At 47.3% G+C, this 23,684-nt stretch overlaps 1 protein-coding gene across 1 annotated transcript; it reads right to left on the bottom strand.

The window, feature by feature from the left end:
• Window positions 1-998: 998 nt before the first annotated feature.
• Window positions 999-14,735, bottom strand: LOC119383900 (uncharacterized). The gene is made up of 2 exons (XM_037652168.2): window positions 14,166-14,735; window positions 999-2,534 (listed from the first exon to the last, which is right to left on the bottom strand). Exons 1-2 carry the CDS (start codon window positions 14,660-14,662, stop codon window positions 1,094-1,096), a joined length of 1,938 nt encoding a protein of 645 aa, XP_037508096.1. The 5' UTR covers window positions 14,663-14,735; the 3' UTR covers window positions 999-1,093.
• Between the last annotated feature and the right edge of the window lie 8,949 nt (window positions 14,736-23,684).

The following is a 23,684-nucleotide window of genomic DNA, read 5'->3' as shown; positions in this document are numbered from 1 at the left end:
AACAAGCCCCTCGAACAGGCACCTATGTTTCAATATTACAAACAGGCCATATTAATCATGCAACTGGATATTATGGTAGCTGTTTGTCCTCATTGGTTGACTGCAGTCACATGAGTAGTGTCAGCATCCTGAACATGCTTTGCTGGCAGAGGTAGGCCGGTTGCAGTATTACTGGCAGCTTTCATTGGCAGGATGGTCAAGCGACTATTGCTGGAATTAAAAAAATCCTTCACTGACTGTATGGCTTGGCTGGCTGCCGTCAAGTCACCAGTGCCGACACTTCATGATGGTGAAGTGTTTTGCCAGCTGTTTTCTTTGACTAGCTATGGTCAAGCAAGTAGTGCTGGCAGAGTTCTTCGACTTGTGGCCAAGTGACTAGTGCTTCGCCAGAAGTCTTCGTTGACTGGATGCTGTCAAGTGACTGGCACCGGAATTCCATCTTTTTTCACTGTCTACGACCACACCCAAACCAGAAAGCGTCATCATTGCAGTACATGTTGCTCTAGCATTTATTTCTCGAATCAGCTAGGCTGCTGAGAAAATATTATTTACTTGAGGACGACTGAGAGTTCTGAAACCTATCAAATGTTCTTAGCTACAACTTGCAGATTACAGATGTACCAGCTTTCTAATAAATGCAAACACTGAATCACTCTTGCAGTGTTGGCAAACATTTGGCTAGCTCCTGTTACACTGACCGTTGCCATAAGTTTACGTAGGTTATCTGAACTAATGCTTATCTGAGAGGCAAATGGTATGCAGTTTGCCTTCATTTCTTTCACAGTCTCACAAGAATGAGAGAATGAATAAATGAATAAACTTTATTCAATATTAGTTTGGCAGTTTCTTTCTGACGAGGCGGGGGGAAGAGGGGCTTAACCCCTGTCCCATTGATGATGACAAGCTTCAGGTGACGGCTCGAAGTCCTAGGACCCGGGCGGCATTTTTGGCTAGCCAAATGGCCCAAAGACGGTTGGCCAGCTTTTCTTTATTGCAAGCTGTGCCCAAAAACTTATTTCATATGTTCTAAAAGTAAAAACAAACGATGCTAGCTTTGTGCAATATTCACAAGCAAATTACATATCTTACAAAGTCACATGCAATAAGAACACTGCCAGAGTTTCTTCTTTGGCCGCCTCTTTAATGGTGTGCATGGGATGTGATACCAGCCGAGGCACCAGTCGCACAAAATCGAGTCGAACTCTTTCAGGTCTCCGCGACACTCCTCACATTCCCACTGATGCACCGAGCGTTTCGCGTTCACCACACTCGTCACAGCAATCCAAGCATCGCTGGTGAAGAACCTTCTTACAATGTTAACATCCACGCTGTCGTCCAAAACACCGCAGTGCAGCAACTCCGGCTTTGTTTCAACGTCCTCTTTTTCGAGGACCCTACCATTCAGGGCACCAGCAGTGGCAGCCTCGCCCACTAGCCACGTTAGGACTGTAGATTTCTTTTCCTCAGAAGTGCGAGACCTGAAGGGCCCGCAGTCTGGAAAACGTTTTCTTTTTGTGGGAACCATGGTTACATTACTTTCCTTGGGGTGCTTGATGTTGCTCATACAAGGAGCAATCTCGATCTCCTTGACGGCATCAGAGGATGGTGTATTTGCCTCATTAGCATTGAAACAGGTGAGAGGTTCGGAGGTTTTCATTGGTAAAACAGTAGGGGGGATGATGTTCTGCCCACTTACGACTGGCACAACAGTTGTGACACATGACAGGTGGGCAGCAGCTTCATCTGCTGGCAAAGTGAAGGTGTCAGAATTGCTCTTGCCTGGTACTTCTGAAACATTTGCAGGTTTGAAGCACGGAGATGTGATGTACTGGTTATCCTTCTCCCCGCCACCTGCTGCCACTTGCTCCTTTACTACAATGCTCACATCCTCATCGCTAGACCAGTCTCTCAAAAGTGCCTCCAGAACTTGCAATCTTCGTCTAAACTTTGGCATCGAGACTTCAGAAATCATCCTGGCAATCTTGCCAGCAACTGCTGCAGCTTTTTCATGCTTTTGACGGCTTGATAGAATTGGCTCATCCTCAACATTGTCAATAGGCAGAGGTTCAATCTCCTGATGGTACTTCTGATGACTTGATGGGATTGGCTCACCTTTCGCACTGTCAGTGGGCACAGGCGCCAGCCTCACAGAGGCAGGTGCTTGGGCTTTTACATTGTCATTGGGCAGAGTCTCTGACCTTGTCAAGCCATCAGAAGCACCATCATAATGCTCTGGCTTACGATGGTGCTTTCGATGGCTTGACAGGAGCAGCTCACTTTTTTCTCTGTCAATGGGCAGGGGTTCTGGCTTTTTATTCTTTTTTGACAGAGGCACTTTCGTGCTTGGAATGTCCTGCGCTAATAACCTGTGCTTGAAACCAGGGCCAACCTTCCGCCTTTGAGGTGTATGCTTAGAAAGAGGCTTCGACACAGTGTGATTAGTGTGTTGGAGACACACACTTCGGACCTCCAGGTTGGCTCCGTCTTTGGTGGCAACAACATAGATGTGGAACCCGCAGTCATGCTTGAAGGTCCTGCAACAGGGTATGCGTTAGCCACCAGGCAAAAAAAGTCACAGTTTCGCCGCAAGGGCGAAGCAATGAATGCAATAGCAACAAATTGGGATGTCACACGAAGAACGGCAAGCAGCTCAAAACTTGCAGCGCACTGCTCAAGCACAAAGGACACACGAAAAGAACACAAACAGGACTAGCGCAAGCTAACAACTGTCACAGCTTGACACTTGCAGCGCACTGCTCAAAAAAAAAAGGACGCACGAGAAGAGTGCACAGGTATACACGGGACATGCGCGAACTAACAGCTGTCACAGTTGTTACTTCTTTGTGTTTGAGCAGCGTGTTGCAAGTGTCGGCTATGCACAACTAACTAGCCCCTACTTTGGCTCTTCTAGTTAGCGGCTCAGTCTGACAAACATGGCTGCTGCTGAGAGTGAAGTAACCTTCGTGCACTCTGCAACTCCAACACAAACTTTGTGGTGAGAGCACAATACGTACAAACCGCCCCTCTCACAAGATAAGCGCGTGCATACGAGCGGCCACGCCCTGTAAGGCAAAGCACAGGTGGTACAGGTAGAAGGCGCCCGCGCATCCCAACTCCTGCGAAAAACTGGCAAGGTGATGACAGCGTGCCCTTCACGCCATCTCGCTGGTGATAAAGAACATTTTATGCAGAGCACCTCCGAGCTCTGCGTACTGCCAGCGGTAAATGGTGCATATAAATAGGTCGCTGTTAGCGTAGTGGAGGACGTATGCTGCATAGCAGAGTCATTTAAGGCGGCGTGCTGAGGAGCGAGGGGTTGCAGGTTCGAATCCCTGGTGTCGTGCTTCGAATTTTATTTCTGAATTATTTTTCTTTGTGGGTTTTATATATACCAGTCTTGGGCAGTAACTACAGTTACTCGTAATGCATTACCAGTAACTAGTTACTTTTTTCAGCAACTTGTAATTGTAACTAGTTAGTTTTAAGTCAGAGGAACTTGTAACTGTAAAACCGTTACTTTTTTTACACGGTAACTGTAACAGGAAATACCGTTACAGTTACTTCTGTTTTTATAAAAAATTATCCAACTGCAACACTCGTTAAAGGCCGACGTTAAATGCTTTCTGCTTTTTCGAACTTCCTTCTTTACCATATCATGTATACACCTTTCAACTTTACACAGTAGGGCTCCCCTCGCTGTTTAGGAGAGGAGGTCGCTAAGAGGATTATCTTCCCTGCAGAAAGCCGAGGTCTGAGGTTGGTCTTTAACGCAACTTCAAGTTTACTTGTAAACTAAATATCGTAAATCAACCATGTTGCAACTGAACAGCTTGCTAAGTTCACGTCCATTTTTTTTTTTTTCGGAATATATATCATTTTTGTCACTTGAGCTTGTAGCTCTGTTCTTAGTGTATCGGTGGAGCATTAGGACGCCTAGTTTATAGTCTCCTTCGTCCGTGGCTCCGAGCTAATCCTGTTTGACAGCTAGCTATAAAGCTATGAACTAGCGAAGCAATTTTTTTAAAACCTCTCTGGAACTGATTGTAAATGATTTACTCCGACTTAACACAACAATTATTAATAATATGACATAGACGTTTCGCCTCCTATGCAATTCTCAGGTTGTTGCAAGCCCACACGTCGTGGTGAAGGAACCACGATTCCAGGAGTGTTCTTCCCCCTACCTTCGTTCACAAGCCAGTGTCGTCCCATTGTAGGACAAAACTATGCGCTGTTTTCCAGCAGTGTTCAGCAAGCCCCATCGTAGAACGCGTTGCACGGGTTGCTCTAGCAACATCCCGTTTTCCCTGCCCGTTTCGATGTAAGTCGCGTTGCAATCCCCACATAGCACTTGTAGATGACCCCGCTCTGATTGGCTCTGATCGTCTGCAGGTGTATGGTCTTTGGGTTTTGCGCAAACACATGTCAAGGTGTAACTTGGCTTAAAAACGGTTTGTATGCCCAGTGGATGCATAGCTCTCCGAACAGGGTATGATACACCTTGAGCATAGGAAATAGATGCAATGAACGACGACTTCACTCGTGACGCACTCCCTGTTCCTCTTGGCATGCATTTCTGGATATCATTAATGAACGTCGTAGGATACTGCCGTCGTTCCTGAGCATCAACCATGCTTTCCAGTTCCAGCATCGACAGAATGACGCAAGGACTGCTTGGCCCCCTTTTCCTTCGGCTAGGATTTTACCATGTGCAATTTCGACTACATGCACGCCTTCGCACATTTTGATTAAATAAATACTATAATTTCTTTTGTGATCTATTCCTTATTTTATACAGTAACGGAAAAGTAACAACGTTACTTTTTCACAATAACTGTAACTGGAACTTGGTAGGAGTTTTGCACCTCAAAGGCGGATGCACACACGCCTCCGCCAATGGGCGCGCACTCCAGACTGACGTCATGAGCCAGACTGCCGTTGACCCCGCCTTCGGCGAAGGTTGCCGAGTGCATGAGCGCGGGACTACTTCCCTACAGCCCGAACCGCACGTACGCTCCCAAACGCGCACGGGGCGCGCGTCAGCGCGCGCAGCCCGGGCGTCTCCGGCGAGTTATGGCGGTTTCCACCCACACACTACGCGCGAAGGCGCACGTGAAGCGCGCGCTTCCTCATGCGTGCAAGACATCGTTTCGGCAGTGTCTCTGTTAGGTGGGCAAAGCGTTCGGTTCACCCATATAGCCGCTTAAAACCGGCTTGACTTGGCTTGAAGTGTATAAGTAGGTGGCGGCAGAGTAGCGTTCAGGCCCGTTTGTGTGGCTTGCGTGGTGAGTGTTGGCAGAGGAGGCACACTACTGTACTGATGTTGAAATTGAGCGTGAACTGTGTGCATTAACGAGAACTGTGTGTGTTGTAGAAGTCGTAGCAAATCGTTGCCGCTTTTGTTGCGATGTCCTCCGGTTCAGTGGACCACTGCCAAATCTATAAGCAATGATAACGAGCTGTACGAGCATGAGATAAAGGCCATGTGTTACGTGATTTGTGAAATGTGTCTGTTTGACGCACAGCTTGTACTGTGGCGTACGTGTATGTGTGGTAAGTGCGTGCTCTGCGTGGCCCGTTTGTGTGGCTTGCGTGGTGGGTGCTGGCAGGGGAGGCACGGCACTACGCACTACTGTACTGGTGTTGATATTGAGCGTGAACTGTGCGCATTAACGAGAACCACCTCTGACCGTAGGGACGTGATCGCGTTGTGTATGTTGTAGAAGTCGTAGCAAGTCGTTGCCGCTTTCGTTCCTGCGATGTTCAGTGGACCATTGCCAAAACGTTCAGTGGACCATTGCCAAATCTATCAGATATGATAACGAGCTGTACGAGTATGAGATAAAGGCCATGAGTTACGTGATTTGTGAATGTCTGTCTGACGCACAGCTTGTGCGTACTGTGGCGGACATGTATGTGTGGTAAGTGCATGCTTTGCGTGGATCGATCGCTTACAGTTGGAAAGTCATCTGGGCGAAGTGTACTTGAACCATCACTTTTATTTAACAATGCGTCTAGGGTTACGTCCAGACGTAACTGTAGCCGTCGCTATCGTTACGCCCAGACGTAACTGTCCACGGGGTCCACGGTGCAATTCTGCCTCCGTGGTTACGCGTCCTATGCGCAGACTAAAACAACTCCTTGCTGTTTTTAATCTACTGTCCCTGAGAATATTTGACGTAAGTTAGGGGTGGTCACCTTGTGGTCGGTGTGAAAGGTTAGACGTTTGCACCTATCAACTGTAACGTTCAGCACGGCCGCTCGCTGAATTAAGCGACCACTGTCGTATCACCGATTTACCAGCATCACCTATGTATTGAGACGTGCGTGGCTTGTTTTGCCGGACTGTTTCGCGTATCAGCAGCTCTGTTGTCGAGACAGACCAGCTGACGCACTTTAGGAAGACGTTAATTTCGGCCTCCGCCGGAGCCGCTGCCTTCAGCCATCGTCTCGGGTGCTGCCTTTTCCTTAGCTTCGTTGAGGCGGTCAACCTCAGTTTGGGGCAATCACGGTTAGTGAAATAAAAGTAAAATAACTGCAGGTCTCCATCGAACTTGATGTAAGTACGGTTTGCGTGCCCGTGTTGATGTATCACACGTCACACGGTGTACACATAAATGTCGTCTTTAGAAAGCCTCCTTCCGTCCAGTTATGTTGGTGCAGCCTACTTGGCCTACTCGCAACACATTGTTGCGAGATTGGGCTCACCGTCGCGGCGTTAGCAGTGTAGTATGGATGGGCGGTCGGCGGCACATATCCAATTAAGTGTTGCACATATCCAAGAAAGCGCGTTGACTACAGCCCAATGGTGGTATATACGCCCTCCATTGCCACATTAATGCACGAAGCCGTCCTAACGTTCCTATTACGTGTGTGAGAAGTGCAATCCGCCAATCAATGGGGTACTGGCCTTCGGCGACAGTCGTGTTTTCCACTGTGCTCGATGTTTTTTTTTTTCTTGCTTTATTTGTACGTGCTTAGGTTGTGTTCTGCCCATACTACAATATAAATGGTGTTGTGCGACTGAACCAATATACTTCTTGCTGTAGCGGCTACAAAAAAAAAAAAAAACGCCTGTATTTCTGTGTAATTATAATTGAAGTGGAACTCTGTGCACTCTGCTTTTCTGTTTGCATGATTCCGTGTACCTCTCTAGAAGTGCGTGACTTGAGGTCTTTTTTACTGCTAACCGGCCTTTGCAGACTATAGTTCATGCTTGGTATCACAAGGATTTCTAAATCGCCAACACTTCACGAGATTGCGAACAGTCATTTACGAAAAGTCCTTAAAACACAGTTCTCTCCCGACTGACTGGAAAATGGCATCGGTTGCTCAATCTGGCCCGCGCAACGTTATCAATAACTACCGCCCCATTTCACTCACTTCTGTGTGCTGCAAAATTCTTGAACACGTTTTATATACCGCCATTGTTAAGCATATAGATAGTAATTCTTTATTGAACTCAAACCAGCACGGATTTAGACATGAACTATCGTGCGTCACACAACTGGTAGAGTTCACACATGTTTTAGCAGCAGCACTGGACGATAACTCTTCGGTTGATTGTATTTTCCTCGACTTTCAGAAGGCGTTCGACACCGTTTCGCACTACTTATTACTGCAAAAACTGTCCAGCTTTTACATTAATCCCCAAGTTATTGCATGGGTTGCTGAATATTTACGTGAGAGGCGACAATGCGCAGTTGTAAACGGCGAACAGTCTGCAATAACTGATGTTACGTCAGGGGTGCCTCAGGGATCAGTACTGGGACCCCTTCTTTTCTTACTTTATATCAATGAGATTAACGAAAACGTACAATATCATATTAGGCTATTTGCAGATGACTGCATATATACCGCAAAATTACCTCTGAAACTGACTGATCTGTGATCCAAAACGACTTATGTGCGATACACGCATGGTGTGAGCGATGGGAAATGAAACTGAAGCTTAAGCAAACGGTGTGCATGAGGTTCACCAGAAAAAAAAAAGTCCAGGTGAATTCGAATACACAATAAACTGCTCACCGGTAAAAATGGTGTGCGAATACAAATACCTAGGCGTTTACTTTTGCCCCTCTTTATCATGGCGTCGGCATGTGGATTATACCGTAGGTAAAGCTTGTCGGAGTTTGGGATTTTTGCGACGAAATACACGTGCATTTCCACAGCAAACCCGGGAGTTATTATATAAAACATACGTAAGATCAGTGCTGGAATACGCGTGCTGCGTGTGGGACCCTTCAACAGCATCAAACAAAGAAAGATTAGAAAAAGTTCAGTCCATGGCGGCAAGATATATGTGCTTAATATACCCATGTATGACAGACAGTTTAGTTCAACGGAATCTAAGGCGATATTAAAATGGAAGTCTCTGCAGCATGCGAAGAGCGTCATTTCGACTGAAGCTATTACACAGCATATATCATTTTCATACTCGAATTCCCCGTGACGTATACATTAACCGGCCTCACTACACTTCAGCACGCAAAGATCACGAACACAATTAAGATAAGAGAATATAAATGCAATACATCGTCCTTCAGCAACTCTTTTTTTTCCCAGAACTATCAGTCAGTGGAATCGACTTCCTTCCACAATTGTAGGAATTTCGTCTAATGACGCATTCTTTTCTGGAATAAAAATGATTGAATCTTTTGACCACTGAGCCTTAAAAGAAATCATGCGTACGCCTGGTAATCACCATGATCTATACTGTATCCCATTTGTAAACTGTGTTGTTTTCTTTTAGTGCTTCCTTTGCATCTTGTGCTGTACTATATATTTACCACTGCCGCGCTTTGTTGTAATTACTGTTCGCATTGCCATTAACTATTATCACTGTGCTTTCTGTTTATTTTAGATTGTTTTCCCAATGTATACGACATTTTTGAGCTGTGTTCGACGCAGCTGTGTACGTTTGTGTCGGCGTAGAATAATCTACATTTTCATTTGCACCTGCAACTTTCATGCTTGTTCTTCTTCTGTACCCCCCCCCCCCCCCCCCCCCTTCCACTCTACGTAATGCCTGTATGGGCGCTATGGGTATTAAATAAATAAAATAAAATAATAATTGTGTCTCAAAAATTCTGCATTCACACCTCCATACCGACACATGCATGCACTCACTTATTAAAAATATAAAACAGCGCTTTTTTAAACACAAGACGAAGGAAAGAAGAGACGTATGTGTCCCTCCATTCCTTCGTCTTGTGTTTAAAAAAGCGCTGCTTTATATTTTTACCATGGAACCTCACCAACTCGCCCAATTTGCGTGTCTTGCTCACTTATTAGTCTGCATACAAGCCTTGGAAATTGAAATGCTTGTTTATATCTTGCAGACATACGTACAAGCATTTGATGCTGTGCTAACACAGCGGAATAGGCTGCCCTCTGAGGACGCGCGCAGGACGTTCGCACACTCGCGAACACGGTGTGGCTAGCAGACGACGCAGGGAGCCATAATCAGCTGCTAAAGTTACGTCCACCGTGTGATTCACAATGCGCACTTAAGTTTAATAATTATCTTGCCAGTCTCAGTGGTTGGCTCGTGTCACTGGAACGCTGTCGCTTCGCGGTGCGCCGTCGTCGCTCCACTATTTTGCTCGAGTGGCTGGTGTCACTACAGCAAGAGTACGGAGCGCGACGTGGGCTGGGGCGTCCACCGCTGCCACCAAGGCGATTTCCTTAAACAAAAAATATTACGGCGCCCGTGGAGCACTTAATAAAAAAAGAGAGAGAAGGACAACAGCGAGGTTCGAACCAACGTCCTCGCAGATCCGAGCACGACACGTACTAGCCCGCTGCGCCACTAGAGCCGATCGGTTCGGTGCGTCTGATCTCACGCTGGACGTAACTTTAAGATTTGTTATTCTTACGTCCAGACGTAACTGCAACGGCTCCTATAGTTACGTCTAGACGTAACGCGCTAGACACTCCGTTCTTCCTTTCCATCAAGAACCACTACAAATCGCATACACATGGCCTTTATCTCACGCTCGTTATCGTTGCTTATAGATTTGGCGGCGGTCCACTGAACACGGGGACATCGCAGAAACAAAAGCGGCAACGACTTGCACACGAATCACTTTCTACAACACTCTACACAACGCGACCACGTCAAGGTCAATCTAAATAGGTCGCGAAAGTCGGAACGAAAAGTGGTCGGAAACCTATTGCGACAAACATCAACACCCGCGTGACGATTAAAGCGCTACTAGGTGAGGGGGGGACAAATAATGAAAACAAAAAATTAATTAAGCATTTATTTTCATTAGTTTTAAATTTATTTGTCACGAATTAAATTAGTAGATTACTTTAATCAAACTTTAGTCTTGGGAATGTGGTTGAGTGGCCAATTTTTTTTTCGTTTATTTCAGAAACAGCGGGCACATGCAGGCAGTCTGGTAACATGGGCCAACGGTTTTGCGCATTTTGAGATGCAAATGGCGTCGCTCGTTTTTGCGCAGTAGGTTTGTGCCTGTCGTCCGTAGATATTTCCTCGCATAACCGTTGTTTTCTAGTCGTGGTACTTGGCAGAAGGTAATATAGCCCATCGCAGCCATCGGGAACCGTTTCAGTGACTGTGTTTTGCCAGCGCACGGCCGGCGTGCTGTCGCCCTTCGGGATGATGAGTCCGCCACGCTACGCGAAGAAACGCTGTGCTGTCTACGATGCAAGAGCAACACGTGTGCAAGGTTTGTGTGTGTGATGATGTGGATTGTGTGGCCCGTGACGGGGCGAAGAGGGAACGACAGTTCTGCTCTGCGGTACGCCTTGGAGGCGAAGACGACGAAAAGGAAGCGCGAGCGGGGCGTGCGGCTCGAGGAGTTGGAGCGCGACACGGTTGGAACGGCAGCCACTGGTCGGCGGTTCGGGTCGCGACATCGCTTAACCAAGCGTCCGGCAGCCATGTGGACCTGGTGAGCCTGATTCCCGCTCTGTGCCCGGTGCTGACACAGAGACCGGCAGCCTAGTCTGTTCCTGGCCTGAGGTCCTGGGGCCCGAGTGGTGTCACGAGGTGGCCGCGGCTCATGTTGGCGACGGGCAGCTAACCTGCGCTGCAGTGGCCTGGTGATCTACCGTCCTGCAGTGCCATCATCACCACCACTACCACCTCGCCACGGTCAAGGCAGTGTGACTGTTGACTGCCCAAGGAGTACCGGTGACGACCGACCTCGCCGCAGCGGCAACAGTTCATAACGGCGAGTAGGACAGTTTGTGTGCGAGGCGCGTAGGACGTTTAGGATGTAAATAAGGAATGCTGTAGTGTGTTGTGTGTGAATCGTCAGGGTTATCGGCTGTGTTAAAGTCTGTGGTTTGTGTACAGAATCACCTGACTGCCGGTTGAATTATTTCGGATCCTGGGCCCACATTACACCATCACAGTGTGCACGTTGAATTGTTATGCTACTTCTGATTTCTGTGTTATATATTTTGGGGTAATATCCTGTTCAACTGCAATATTTCGCCAATAAAATACACCTTATTTATCAAATCTGTCCTTTTCGTCTTCCCGTTATCTTGCAGGCTTCCATTTTGGAGCCGTCATAGTGATAAGAAAAAGAACATGCAGCTATAAAAAAAAGTAAGCGGCGGCGCCCTGTCAAAAAATTTCATAATTTCGCTCCCATCGCGTTAAAGCGTGACGTCATTTCCGCTTCCGGTTGTGACGTCATCTTTTTCTTTTTTTTTAATTCTGTTTGTCCCCTCCTCACATAGATGGCGACTGTTGCAACAACTAGCCACCGGCTTGACACGTGGGCTTCTACGGAAGTTACGCTACCAGTTTATATATACCTTGACCACGTCCCCACGGTTACACCACGGCCAGAGGCGGTTCTCGCGCACACAGTTCACGCTCAAAACCAACACCAGTAGTGCCGTCTCTGCCAACACCCACCACACCACGCAGAAATAAACGGCGGCCTGAACGCTACTCTGCCGCCACCTACTTATACACTTCAAGCCAAGTCAAGCCGGTTTTAAGCGGCTATATGGGTGAACCGAACGCTTTACCCCACCTACCGTCTCCTGCCACCCGCGCGCAGGAGACGCGGCCAATTACTGATAGTTCATCAGAATACTTACAAAACCTCCTTCTGTTACCTTTTTTATTGTTAGATGCATGCAAAAGTAAATAAGAACTAAAATTTTTCATATGATGTGTATCATCATCCGTCGGTCAAGCCGGTGCTCCAAGCGCTTCCAAGCGCGCGCCGGCGCGCGCCGTCTCAAGGTCGATATCAGTCGCCGCGAACACTCGCGTACCGCGCGCGTTTTGCCGCGCTGGCTTCGTCTGCGCATGCGCGGCCTCCGGAGCGCGTACAGCCAACGTACAGCGCGCGCTCGGCCAGCGTACGTGTGGTTCGGGCTTACTTCTGCTACTTCTCTGAACGCGGAGGCGATCGGCTGCCGCGCTTCGGTAGACCCGGCGGCTACGCGACCCGGCGGGTTATGGTGCTTATAGGGAGCTTTCACAAGCGGCGGAGGTGCTGTGCATTGTGGGTAGTCCGCCATTTTGAAGTCATAGTCAACCAAGCCGGGAAGCGCGTGCGTGCGGCAGCTCCGAATAAACAAACAGACGTGCCGGCGCGATCGCGCATGTTCCTATTGTGAGGAGCACCGAGCATTAACTACGAAGTCAGCGAAGACCAGAATGTACGTATCCACGCTCTCCCTTAAACACCGCGAGTGATACAACGAGAAAATCCAACTACCCGGAGTGGACCCGTTCACGCTACAGGTAGCCGACTGTGAACTTGTGACCACTCGTCGATGCCTCGGACATTCGTGAATTTGTGGTCTTGCGGACGTGTTTTGTTACGCGGCAGCAGCTCAAAGGATGGGGGGCCGTTGGCGGCCACAACTTCGTGACAAGCGGCTGGGTAAGCGAGCCGCGAATGAAGCAAGTTGCTGCCGATAGCGGGATCATCATGACACAGGTAAGCTTGTAAGGACGCTTTAGATATGTTATCTTTTGCATTCTTTTGTAATGTGACAAGCCTCAAGTCGAAGTGTAGTTCCTGGGGAAGGGTTACGGAGAACTTGCCGCGCACGGCCTGAAACGGCGAGGCGTGTTCCCACATCGCAGCGCTCCTCTTTTACGTGGAGTACGGCCTGCGAGCGCGTGAAGAGCGCTCGTGCACAGACGGCTCCAAGAGCTGGTTCCCTCCTACCATGAAAAAACTTGAGGTGCGGCCCGTTGCCGCAATGGGCTTGTCGTCATCGGCGATGAAGAAGTGGCGCATCGACACTGCAACAAGCCAACTTGTGCACCGCAGCCTTGACCGCGACCAGTTTCTCGGCGTACTGATTGCAGCTGAGTATCGACCTGCAGTAGCGAGCACTTATGTGTCGTCGGTGAGAAGCAGCAAAGGTGCCGATTAGCATCAGCTCTTAGAGAAAAGTGCAATAAGTTTTCATGAACTTTTGGCAAAATATGCCAAGGTGTACAGCACGCTGCAATGTGCGAGCACGCCTAGCCGTTTCCGGCCATGCACGAGCAATGCGCAGCAAGGATTTCTCCGTCACCCTTCCCCAGGAACCACACTTCGACGGGAGGCTTGATGCGGGCCTGCGAATGGGTCACCTAACAAAAGAATGGAAAAGATAAACATCTAAAACGCCCTTAGAAGCTTACCTGTGTCATGACGATCGCGGCTCGCTTACCGGCCGCTTGTCACGAAGTCGTGGCCGCCAACGGCCTTCCTTCCTCTGAGCTGCTGTCGCGTTACAAAACACGTCCTCAAGACCACAAATTCGCGAATGTCGGAGGCATCGACGAGCGGTCACAAATTCACATCCACTATGCCTTCGCCTGCCTGCAGCGTGAACAGGTCCACTCCGGATAGCTGGATTTTCTCGTTGTATCACTCGCTGTGTTTCGGGGAGAGTGTCGATGCGTACATTCTGGTCTTCGCTGACTTCGTAATTATTGCTCGGTACTCCTCACAAGAACAACAAGCGTGATTGCGCCGGCACGTCTGTTTGTTTACTCGGTGCTGCCGCACGCGTGCGCTTCCCGGCTCGGTTGTCTATGACTTCAAAATGGCGGACTACCCACAATGCACAGCGCTTCCGCCGCTTGTGAAAGCTCCCTTGCATGTTGTATTAAGTAGGTGCTCTGTGTCATAAACGGCACCACAGTGGAATGCGGTACTTACGAGGACGATCGCCCAGTAGCGGTCGAGGTGAATTTCTTTCCCCCGTGAATGCAGCAGTATTTGAGGCTCTGATACTTCAGGTGCTCACCCATCTTGCTGGCGATGTTGCCGACTCTCTTCCTGGCCGCGTCGATGGTGCGCGCGTCTCTTTTCCACAGTTGCACAGAATTGCACGAGCTGTAGGCGGCGACGGCCTTTTCGAGCTCTACGAAACTCGCGAAGCGGTCGCCCACACGGAAGCTTATGTTACTGGTGGTAAGAGAAGGGTTTTCCCGAGGATCGGAGCCATCCTCGACGCAGTCGTCGTCGTTAGATGACGTCGTGACCCCGTCGCATACGATGAGCGGAGACACCACCATGTGCACATCGGGTGGCTGTCCAGTCTGAATGAAGTCTTCGAAGCCATCTCGTTGCGCACAATCGATGCCGGTGGCTGGCGAAACCACCGTGGCTTTCTCGTACGGTTCAAATGGGTCCGTCGAAGAAAGTAAAGACATTATTGACGAAGCGTGGGGCGATTTCGACAAACATAACACAACGGAACGCGTGTGCGCTGTAGTATGCTGCGCACTGCCAAACGCACGACGCCGAGATATTTTACCGGCAGCCGGCAACAATAGCCAGGGAAATTTGCCGGCAGTGTCGTGGGATTGGCTGACTGCAGTCACGTGATAGAGCGGCTCGTTCAAAAAGCTTCGCACTCGTGATTGGCAAGTCACATAGGTTCGATTCGTCTCTTTCGTTCCTCTTTTCTTTTTTTATGCCCATTTTCAAAGATTACCACTTGTCTTCGTTTGCGCATTCTGCATGCGTGTTTTCAACAAATGCGCTGATGTTGGCTAGCGCGCACGTGGACGGCGACCCTGTCACTGGCAGCACTAATGCTGGCAAAATATGGAGGGCGCCGGATTGCGCACCGCGACCTTATGTTCCGTGTGTAAGAAAACTTGTTTTCCAAGCGATTTATGCCAGCACTGTGGTCAAGTGAATGCAGTCAACCAACGAACACAGACTTGTCAGCAAATTTCATTCCCATTGCCTCGCTGGCATCCATTCCCTTTAAGTATTGAATAATTATATGTTCTTATTTTTCTTTTGATAGTCATTATCCCTTTAAAGGAACACTGACAACAAAATTTTTGTTTGTAACTTTTATACTTTAATTAGTAACTTTGTGTCTGATAATCCCAAAATTGAATTGTATATGCATATAATTAGTACTAGCATCGTTGGTTATGAACAATTTTGGCATCTTTCAAAAAGGTCACCTAATATTGTAAGAAATCAGTGCTCCACTGTCGTGCTGTACCATAAGATCACGTGTGCCCAAGTTTTGGGGACCTTGAGGGCGCTCCTTTTGAATCTGGACTAAACGTGCGGGAGAGAATGAAATGATGGGGGTTCTGTGGTATCACTTATAATATTAGGGTGTGACACAGCAGGCACATTCTCCTGCTGAAATTTCTTTGATACACCCTCCTGCCAAGTACCTATTACAATGTCAAGTGTGTGCCTCCTTGGAAAGAAAAAGAGTATGTGAACAATAGGCGGTCCGGTGGCTAACAACAAATGATTTATTTAGTGGAAATGGTCGTCTTCAAGGTGAAACACATCAATACTGCACAGAATTTCGTTCGTGTCTGCCGATTTTTGCGTTCCACCAGGCTCGCCTTCTTCCACCCACACACACAAACGCTGTCGACGCTCCGTGCATCTCGACCCTAGCGAGACGTCCATGCTGCCATGTCTCGCCCATGTAACCTTTAAGCTGTGAAGAACAACGCAGTCTCTGGGTGCATAAGGCAAACGTTGAATGCATCGTGGAGATGCATGGACAGGAGATGTAAATTGCATGTGCAGTCCTTCCTGAAAGCTTTTGTAAACAACCTTTGCAGCTGTCCGCATCAAAGGCATTCCTTCCTGTGATATTTTAAATGCAGTGGCGTAAGCAGTGCACAACTTTCTCGTGACATGCTGGCACGTAATGTAATTGGGATCATCGCTCCAAATTATCACACGCTGACGAGCACACGACCGATCATTCAAAGTGGCTCGACGAAGACACAGGATTGAGAGAAACCAAACCAGACGATGGAAGCGAAACTGTTGCCAGGCGTCACCACCAGTCCGTGCCACAATGACAACACTGAGATCATCAACGTTATCTTGACTAGTGCACGATCACTCAGAGCGATGGGGCCGGGGCGGGGGTATCGCTTAATGCGTCACAGTACTGTCGATGCTGCAGGGTGCTGAAGGCACCGTTGAGCCCTCATACGCTGGTCACCCTCAAAATAAAGTAACTTCCGCCTGACGGAAGCCATTCATAATTCGCCTCTTTCACGATGCCACGGCGCATGCACCCTTCCCTAGCGGAAAGATTGCACAACGCCCCTTCATCTCAGAGGCTTTTGTTCTTGCAATACTGGTTGTCCCGGCCCCTACCAGAATGGCAGAGGGCAGCATTGGAAAATGGAGAAGGCAGATTCACCAAAAGAACCAATGCATACCAAGCTATCGAGTGAAGGCAACATCTTGCGCTTGAAATTTTATGTCAGTGCTCCTTCAAACATTGAATTATTATGCTTCCGTAGTGTCTTGCTCGTTCCTTTAGCTTTTTTTTTTTTTGCACAGTTTTAACCTCACTCCACAGTTATCCAATTTTCATACAGCTTCAGTAAGTATCATTGCAGATTTGGAAATAAAGCGCACATTTTGGACATGTTGTAGAACACTATATTTACCCTTAGTGCATTCTGATGACAAGTCCCTGTCTTGGCTATGGCTTGTGCGCTGTCACAATCCCATAGTCGCGCTATGAAAACATTTTTCAACAAAGGAAAATTACTGCTGAATTTGTTACTCACTGAGACGTGCAGGCTAGAGCACTGCATGGGCCCGGGCTGGCCCGAAAGCCCAGGCCTGGCTCGCGAGCCGGGCTTGGGCTGGGTAAGCAATTGTCGGATAGGGACCGCGAGCTTCGGGTTGGGCTTGGGTCTGAGTCAGGACCGTCATAGGCCTGGGTCTCATACAAGTCGGTAATACGCTTGGGTATGCTATATATAACTGCGTAAAACTACCTAATATAAATATCCACCCTTGCATAATTTTAGTCGGAGGTTCTTTTGTGTATCTTGTAAAAATTACGCATCTTCAGTTGTCAGTACCATCGTGCTGTGTATTGCCATGAGGTATAACGAGATGGTCTGCACTAAACGAGTTCATGAACCAGTCAGTGTGGCGAAGAGTGGTTCGGAAGTTTCCCCCTCTAGCCCCCACCCCCCAGCTTTAAGCCCCGGTTATTTTTAACAGAAAGTATCGCTCCTAAGCTTGATGGACTCTGTCTATACCGAGGCATAGACTCGTTATTCTATGCCATACCTGAGCTGTGCTCAATACTTCATACCCTAAATGTTTAAACAAGATTAGCAAGGGCCTAGCTTCATTCATAATACAAAAACATCACTGGGCCTGGGCCAGAAAAATCAGCCCATGCGGTGCTCTAAGTTATATTGTCGATTGAAAAGTTGACGCCATCAGTTGGAGTGAAGCCCAATCAAGCAATAAGACTTGCCTGACCCACGTAAAATGTCCCACGTGAGCTTTACCCTGGTGTTTCCAATCACCAATTTATATAAATTTTATCAAACTATAAACTACACTATGTTTATTGACCTAGGACGTATGCTTGTTCTTTTGAAATCCAATACCAAGTGGCTAGTGCTGTGTATGAGATAGCCAGCCATTCTTTTGCTTATATCGCTCTGCAACTATTTCGGAAATCTGTTACAGGCATAATAGCGCAAAGATGTGTGAAAACGCCATTTGAAATCATGACACTGTCACAAGTTCTCACAAACATCTCCAGAAAATATTGTGTGTGTGGTATCTTCACAATAATCGAGAATTAGGCTATCCCCTTTGTTCTTGTGAAACTGTCAATTTTCACTAATGCCTCGTTTATGCTCAAGGGCTTGTAGCTCTTTTAACCGGGCCGGGTACTGGCCATGTTTGAAAGCACCGGAGCAGGCCGGAGTATTATAATTTCGGGCCTGGGCCAAAAAATTTGGCCCATGCAGTGCTGTAGTGCAGGCCTCATGTTTTGTTTTCCTCCCTCACGTTAACTAAGCAAAAAGTCGTGTCCTCACCCTCGCACTAAAAGATTTGCCCACCCTCTCTTGCTCTCACATTTGCTTAGAAAGGTTGCCATATCTTGTCTTTGGCGTGCTAAGCTACAATTTCAAAATAAAGCAATTACATATACTTGTCCTGTGAACTCAGTTTATAAATATCATTGCCTGCTTCAGCAGCACGCTGCAAGTATCGAGCTGCTTCTCGTTCTTTGGGTGACATTCCAATTTCTTGCTATCGCATTCATTACTTCGCCCTTGCGGCGAAACTGTGACTTTTTTCTTTAAAAAATAACCCAAAATCACAACATGCATTTTCTTTTCTGCGGAACCATCGTGTTCATCCTATTATGTTTCGTTGTTGTTGCTGTTTGCAGGTGCAGCGGACGGAATGTTATTAGGTGGTCTGTCAGAAGCGAACATGCATGCTGCAGGGAAGCCACGCGATTGTCAAACCTCCGCCAAATGTTTTTTCAACCCTTCCCTCCCCGTCTGTAGAAAGAATTAAGCACTTCAGAAGCCTGCAGCATGGTTATCCAGGCTCTTTCATCTTTGAGCGTTGGCTGCACAAAGATTGTTGGCATGACCTTGGCTGAAAACTTCATCAAGAGCAGTGATGTCCCCCATGATGCTTAATCGCTCGACACATTCATCATCATCAGCCTCTTCCATGCCCACTGCAGGAAAGGCCTCTCCAATGATCTCCAAGTTGCCCTGTCCTGTGCGAGCTGATTACATTTTTCTTTTTTGCAAATTTTCTAATTTCATCACTGCACCTATTTGCTGGCCTCGACTGTGCGTGTTTCCCATCCCTCGGCATTTATTCCATTGTTCTCACTGATCACGTTATCTGCCCACTTTTTTCTCTTAATACTACCGTAAAAAAAGAAGAAAATTGTGCCACATTTACCGAAAAAAATTTTTCGCTCAATTTGTAGAGCTTTTTTTTCATTTCTGAATAAAACAGTACCATTCTTTCAATTCAATGGGGTTACTTTATTTCACTAACTGTGTAAAAGAAAAAAGATAACTGGAAGATGGCTTCACCTCACGTCAATACAATGACAGATGACTATAAAATGAAAGCCGGGACACAATTATGGCACATGGGCGAGTGTGGCTGTCTAGCGTCAAGAAACACAACTGTGACGAGTCTAGTCCCCATTGGTTCCATGCGGGACCAATTTTTGTTGATGATGAGTATAGCTAGTCGTCATCGGTCATTTTGGTACAATATCTCAAGACGACTATACTCGCCAAAGGGATCGAAAAAGTTGACAAGCACACCGGCTACTCCTGTTTGTTCTAGCTCTGACGCACTCTGCTCTCTTTTTTTTCATCTCTCAATGTTATGCCAATTATTTTTATTTCCACTGCATGCTGTGTGGTCCTTAATTTCTCAATTCTCAAGTTTTTTTGTTATCTTCCATGTTTCTGCCCTGTATGAATTAGAACTGGTAGAATTACCTTCATGAATAATTTATAATATTGAAAGTAGGCTGCTGGTGGTTCTATAATTCTTCAAATCTTTGACATGTCCTTTTTAACGTATGAGCAGTTACATCAGGTGGCATATTGTATTGATAGCTGAGCTCTTGCCCCATTTCTTGTAGTTGTTTATATAACTGGTTAACTAGTTTTCACCGATGCAGGATTGCTGTAGTGCAGGCAATGTGAACGTACAGGATGCAAAATGGGTCATTACCCATTTGAGAAGAATATTAGTACCAACACATTCATGCTCCTTGATTATGATATGGGGTGGCATAGGCATTGCCAGGAGGAAATGGTTTTAGGTGATGGCAGGTGATATGCGATTGATAAACACGAACATGTGATGCCACCTTGAGCCAGCTATGTTTGGAACCAGTTAGATTCCCAGTTACACATTTTCACCTGGTAAAAAATGTTTAAAGACAAGCTGTGATGTGCTGGGACAGCACATATGTCTTAAATAGGTTTGAATCAGTGTGCTTCATCTGAAGCCGCCTGGCCGGACAAGAGCAACGACTTTGAAACCAAACAATGGAAATATCCTGATATGCACTGCGTGTGCACATTATTTCATGTGTATACATATTCTATATTTTATTTGATATTAATGAGGGTTTGCTCTTCTCACACATTTAATTCAATTAGGAAATATTACTGTTTCGAACTCCCCCACTTTTTCTTCAACTGTTCCACGTAAACAAATCTGGAACAGTTCCCAAAATGCCCAAATGTAAAAGTGTAACTGATGTCATTTCGTGTTATTAAGGGGCGTGTAGCTTATGTGTTCCTGCAGATAATGTTCCCCTGGCGGCAGGGGTGTAGCCAGAAATTTTTTCGGTGGAGGGGGGTGGGAGCATAGAGTTTCCTACAATACTTACTAGAGGGAACTCTGGCGCTAGTGTCTATGGGAGCTGCAACGCATGACGCTTCAGCCAGCATGGGAATGATGGGTAGTACACAAATTTGTCTAAACTTCGTACTTTCGGCTCCGTTTGGCTCCGCGTCGGCTGCATCCGCTTTGTCGCAAAACGAAGTTCAGCAAAAGTCAGCAGTTTCACTTCGCCACTTTAACTTCTTTAGGCTCAGCGATTCAAACCTGGTCACGAAGTTCACAACGGTCTATTCTTTTATCCGAAACAAAAGCCAAAACACACAATAAACAAAGCCACAAGTACGTTTGAAGCCGCAAGCACGAAGACTAGGCAAATTTGTGTACTACCCATCATTCCCATGTATGGTGGCTAGATGGGGAGGTGTCAGCATCGGGCAGCCTGCGCTGTGAGAGGAGGCGCGCCAGTGCTCCATGACGCTGCTAGATGGCGCGCTTGTCGCCACGGAGATGCCTTCATGCTCGTGGTGCATCGGGGAACACGTATGTTTTAGCGAAATACTGCCGTGGTGCCGCTGCCTTCAGTGATTTCTTTTTGCAATGTGGCCGTGCTCGTTACAGCTATGGTGATTGAAAAGAGACAGAGACACTGCTTTGCTCCAGGATGCACTTCTGGGTATGTTTCCGCCAGAAAGCAGGGTAAAAAAACGTCCCTTTTCACCGCTCGTGAAGACGACGAACGAAGCAAGCTGTGTCGTTTGCGAAGCGCATTTAGATGAGCGATTTATCGTTCGGACGTACAAACATGTGATCAATGGTGAAACCGTACAAATTCGCCGAGACCGTCCCTGCCTGACTCCCGACGCCATACGGACTGTTTTCCCGAATGTTCCGTCGTACCTTACGAAGAAGCTCCCACCGAAAAGGAAAACAGCAGCGTCGAATGGTTGCCTCAGTTTTCAGACCTTGGCACGGTCTCCCTCGCGTGGCAATGTTTCAGAGGGCCTGTTAAATAGCCTTATAGGTCCGAGCAACAGTTGCGACCTAAAATTTGTGCAAAACAAGCTTGATGATCTTTTAGATGTATGGCAGCTCAATGAGGTCCATGTGATGTTAAATGCATGTGATTCCCTTCCAGACCACCGTGATTTGGTTGGGGAAAAAAGTGACTCGCGTGTAACATACGATGTCTGTTTGGTATGTAGCTCGAAGAATACTAAAGAAAACCAAATGTGGTGACTGTGCAGAGTTGTTGCTACAAGGGGACAGCCAGGGCCCGCGTCCAAGACAGTCATGTTTAACAAACCACATGGATAGAAGAGGACGGATGTACCCTTCACAAGCACTGAGCTGGTCTTGAAAATGGAAGATGCCTTTACGCACTGCTTTAGCTTTAACAAGCTGAAGAGCAACAGCATAAAAGATCTCATCTCCTGCCTCTTTCTTAACAAGCTTAACACGGTTGGCTACGCACAGCACAATGTATAGGTCACAAATGAAGTGATCAGATCTTATGTGATAACTAGGCTTCATTTTCTAGTGGCAGATGAGAACGCATCAAGACAGGCTAAAAGAGACAAGATGAAGCACCTTAAGATGAGGCGAACAACATGATGGAACGCATTTATCTTGTGAACATTTCAGTGTTTGTATAAATATGAAGTTCCATTTTGCCTTATTTTATGTGAACTCGAAGAGTTGATAATTAAGTTCTGCTGCCCAGAAGCATTCAACATTCCTTACTGCGAATGTGAAGTCTTACCTCATAAATGTGATGTTTTGCTATATTATTCCAGTTGTACCAGTTAAAATTTTGTGCATTATGTGAATTTGTAAATATTTTTTTTTCATGTTATGTACTTGTACTTTGCTAAAGATTTATGGATTTTTGAATAAATGTTCATTTTAAGCATGGTCCTGTCCTGAGCTCTTCCAAGTGAACATGTTGCTCGTTGTGTACTTTGAAAGGTAAGGCGGCCAATCCTTGCCAGAACTTAATTTTATGAGAATTGCATGCACTCACCACTTTAATGGCTAAGAGGCGTTCTCGCCCTGTTATAATATTTTCAAGGAACAGCCCTAGTGCACAGAACCAGCTTGTCTAACACCAGTGGCGTAGCCAGAAATCTTTTCTGCGGTGGGTAGGGGTGTTCAAGCACCCTTGTCCGTGCCAGGAGGGGAAGCACCTCCTTGAATGATGTGCGTACCGGGCAGGCAGATGTGGTCGATCGTCATTTTGTGCTCTGTATCCCATGGCAGAAAAAAATTCGGGAGGGGGGGTGGCACGATTCGGGAGGGGGGGTGGCACGGGCCCGGTGTGCCACCCCCTGCTACGCCAATGGTCCGCGCGTGTATATATACTCATAGGAAATTGAAAGTTACGGCAGGGTTCAAACTACCCTGGTTTCACCGTTGTCTAACACACGGAGAAAAAGGCGACCGTATGTTTTCTTACCTCGCATGATGTCGAGCTGAAAGTGTATTTAGTGGAAGATGAACTGTACGGCATGCGCGCTGCCATTGATCTTACAAATCTCTGGCAGATAGCTCGATTACAGAGCGTGCGAAGTCCGCTATTTCGCAGCGGAGGCGACCGGTCGCGCGTCTTTCGCATCTCCGTGCCGACAGCAGCGCCGCCGCAGCGTCCTGAAGGTCCGCTCTCTCCACGGCGCGCCGTTTCGCACACCTCCCCATCTAGCCACCATATTCCCATGGTAGCTGAACGATCGCAGCGCCAGAGGCCCCTCTAGTTAATTTTAGGAAACTCTATGGGTGGGAGTGTTCAGCTATATTTATGCACATTTGTGGGTGCGTTTATAAATATGTGAGCGTGTATATATACACATTAAAAAATTTCCGGGGGAGGCAGTGGGTGTCAGTACTCGGCAGGTATATACAGTGACGTCAGTCGAGTAGACTTCAATGTGTTTTAAAGGGTTAAATTCCTAAAGAGCACCTAGTGTGATTGTGTGTATGCATGGGGAGGGGAGGGCGCCCCCCTCTCCTCCTGTCATTCTGATCGCAAGGGCCCCAGTGGGATTGGGAAGAGCGGTGGAGGAGGGTGTT

The sequence above is a fragment of the Rhipicephalus sanguineus genome, chromosome 2, assembly GCF_013339695.2.
Source record: "Rhipicephalus sanguineus isolate Rsan-2018 chromosome 2, BIME_Rsan_1.4, whole genome shotgun sequence".
Classification (NCBI taxonomy): Eukaryota; Metazoa; Arthropoda; class Arachnida; order Ixodida; family Ixodidae; genus Rhipicephalus; species Rhipicephalus sanguineus.
This window is presented reverse-complemented; position numbering and strand designations above follow the sequence as displayed.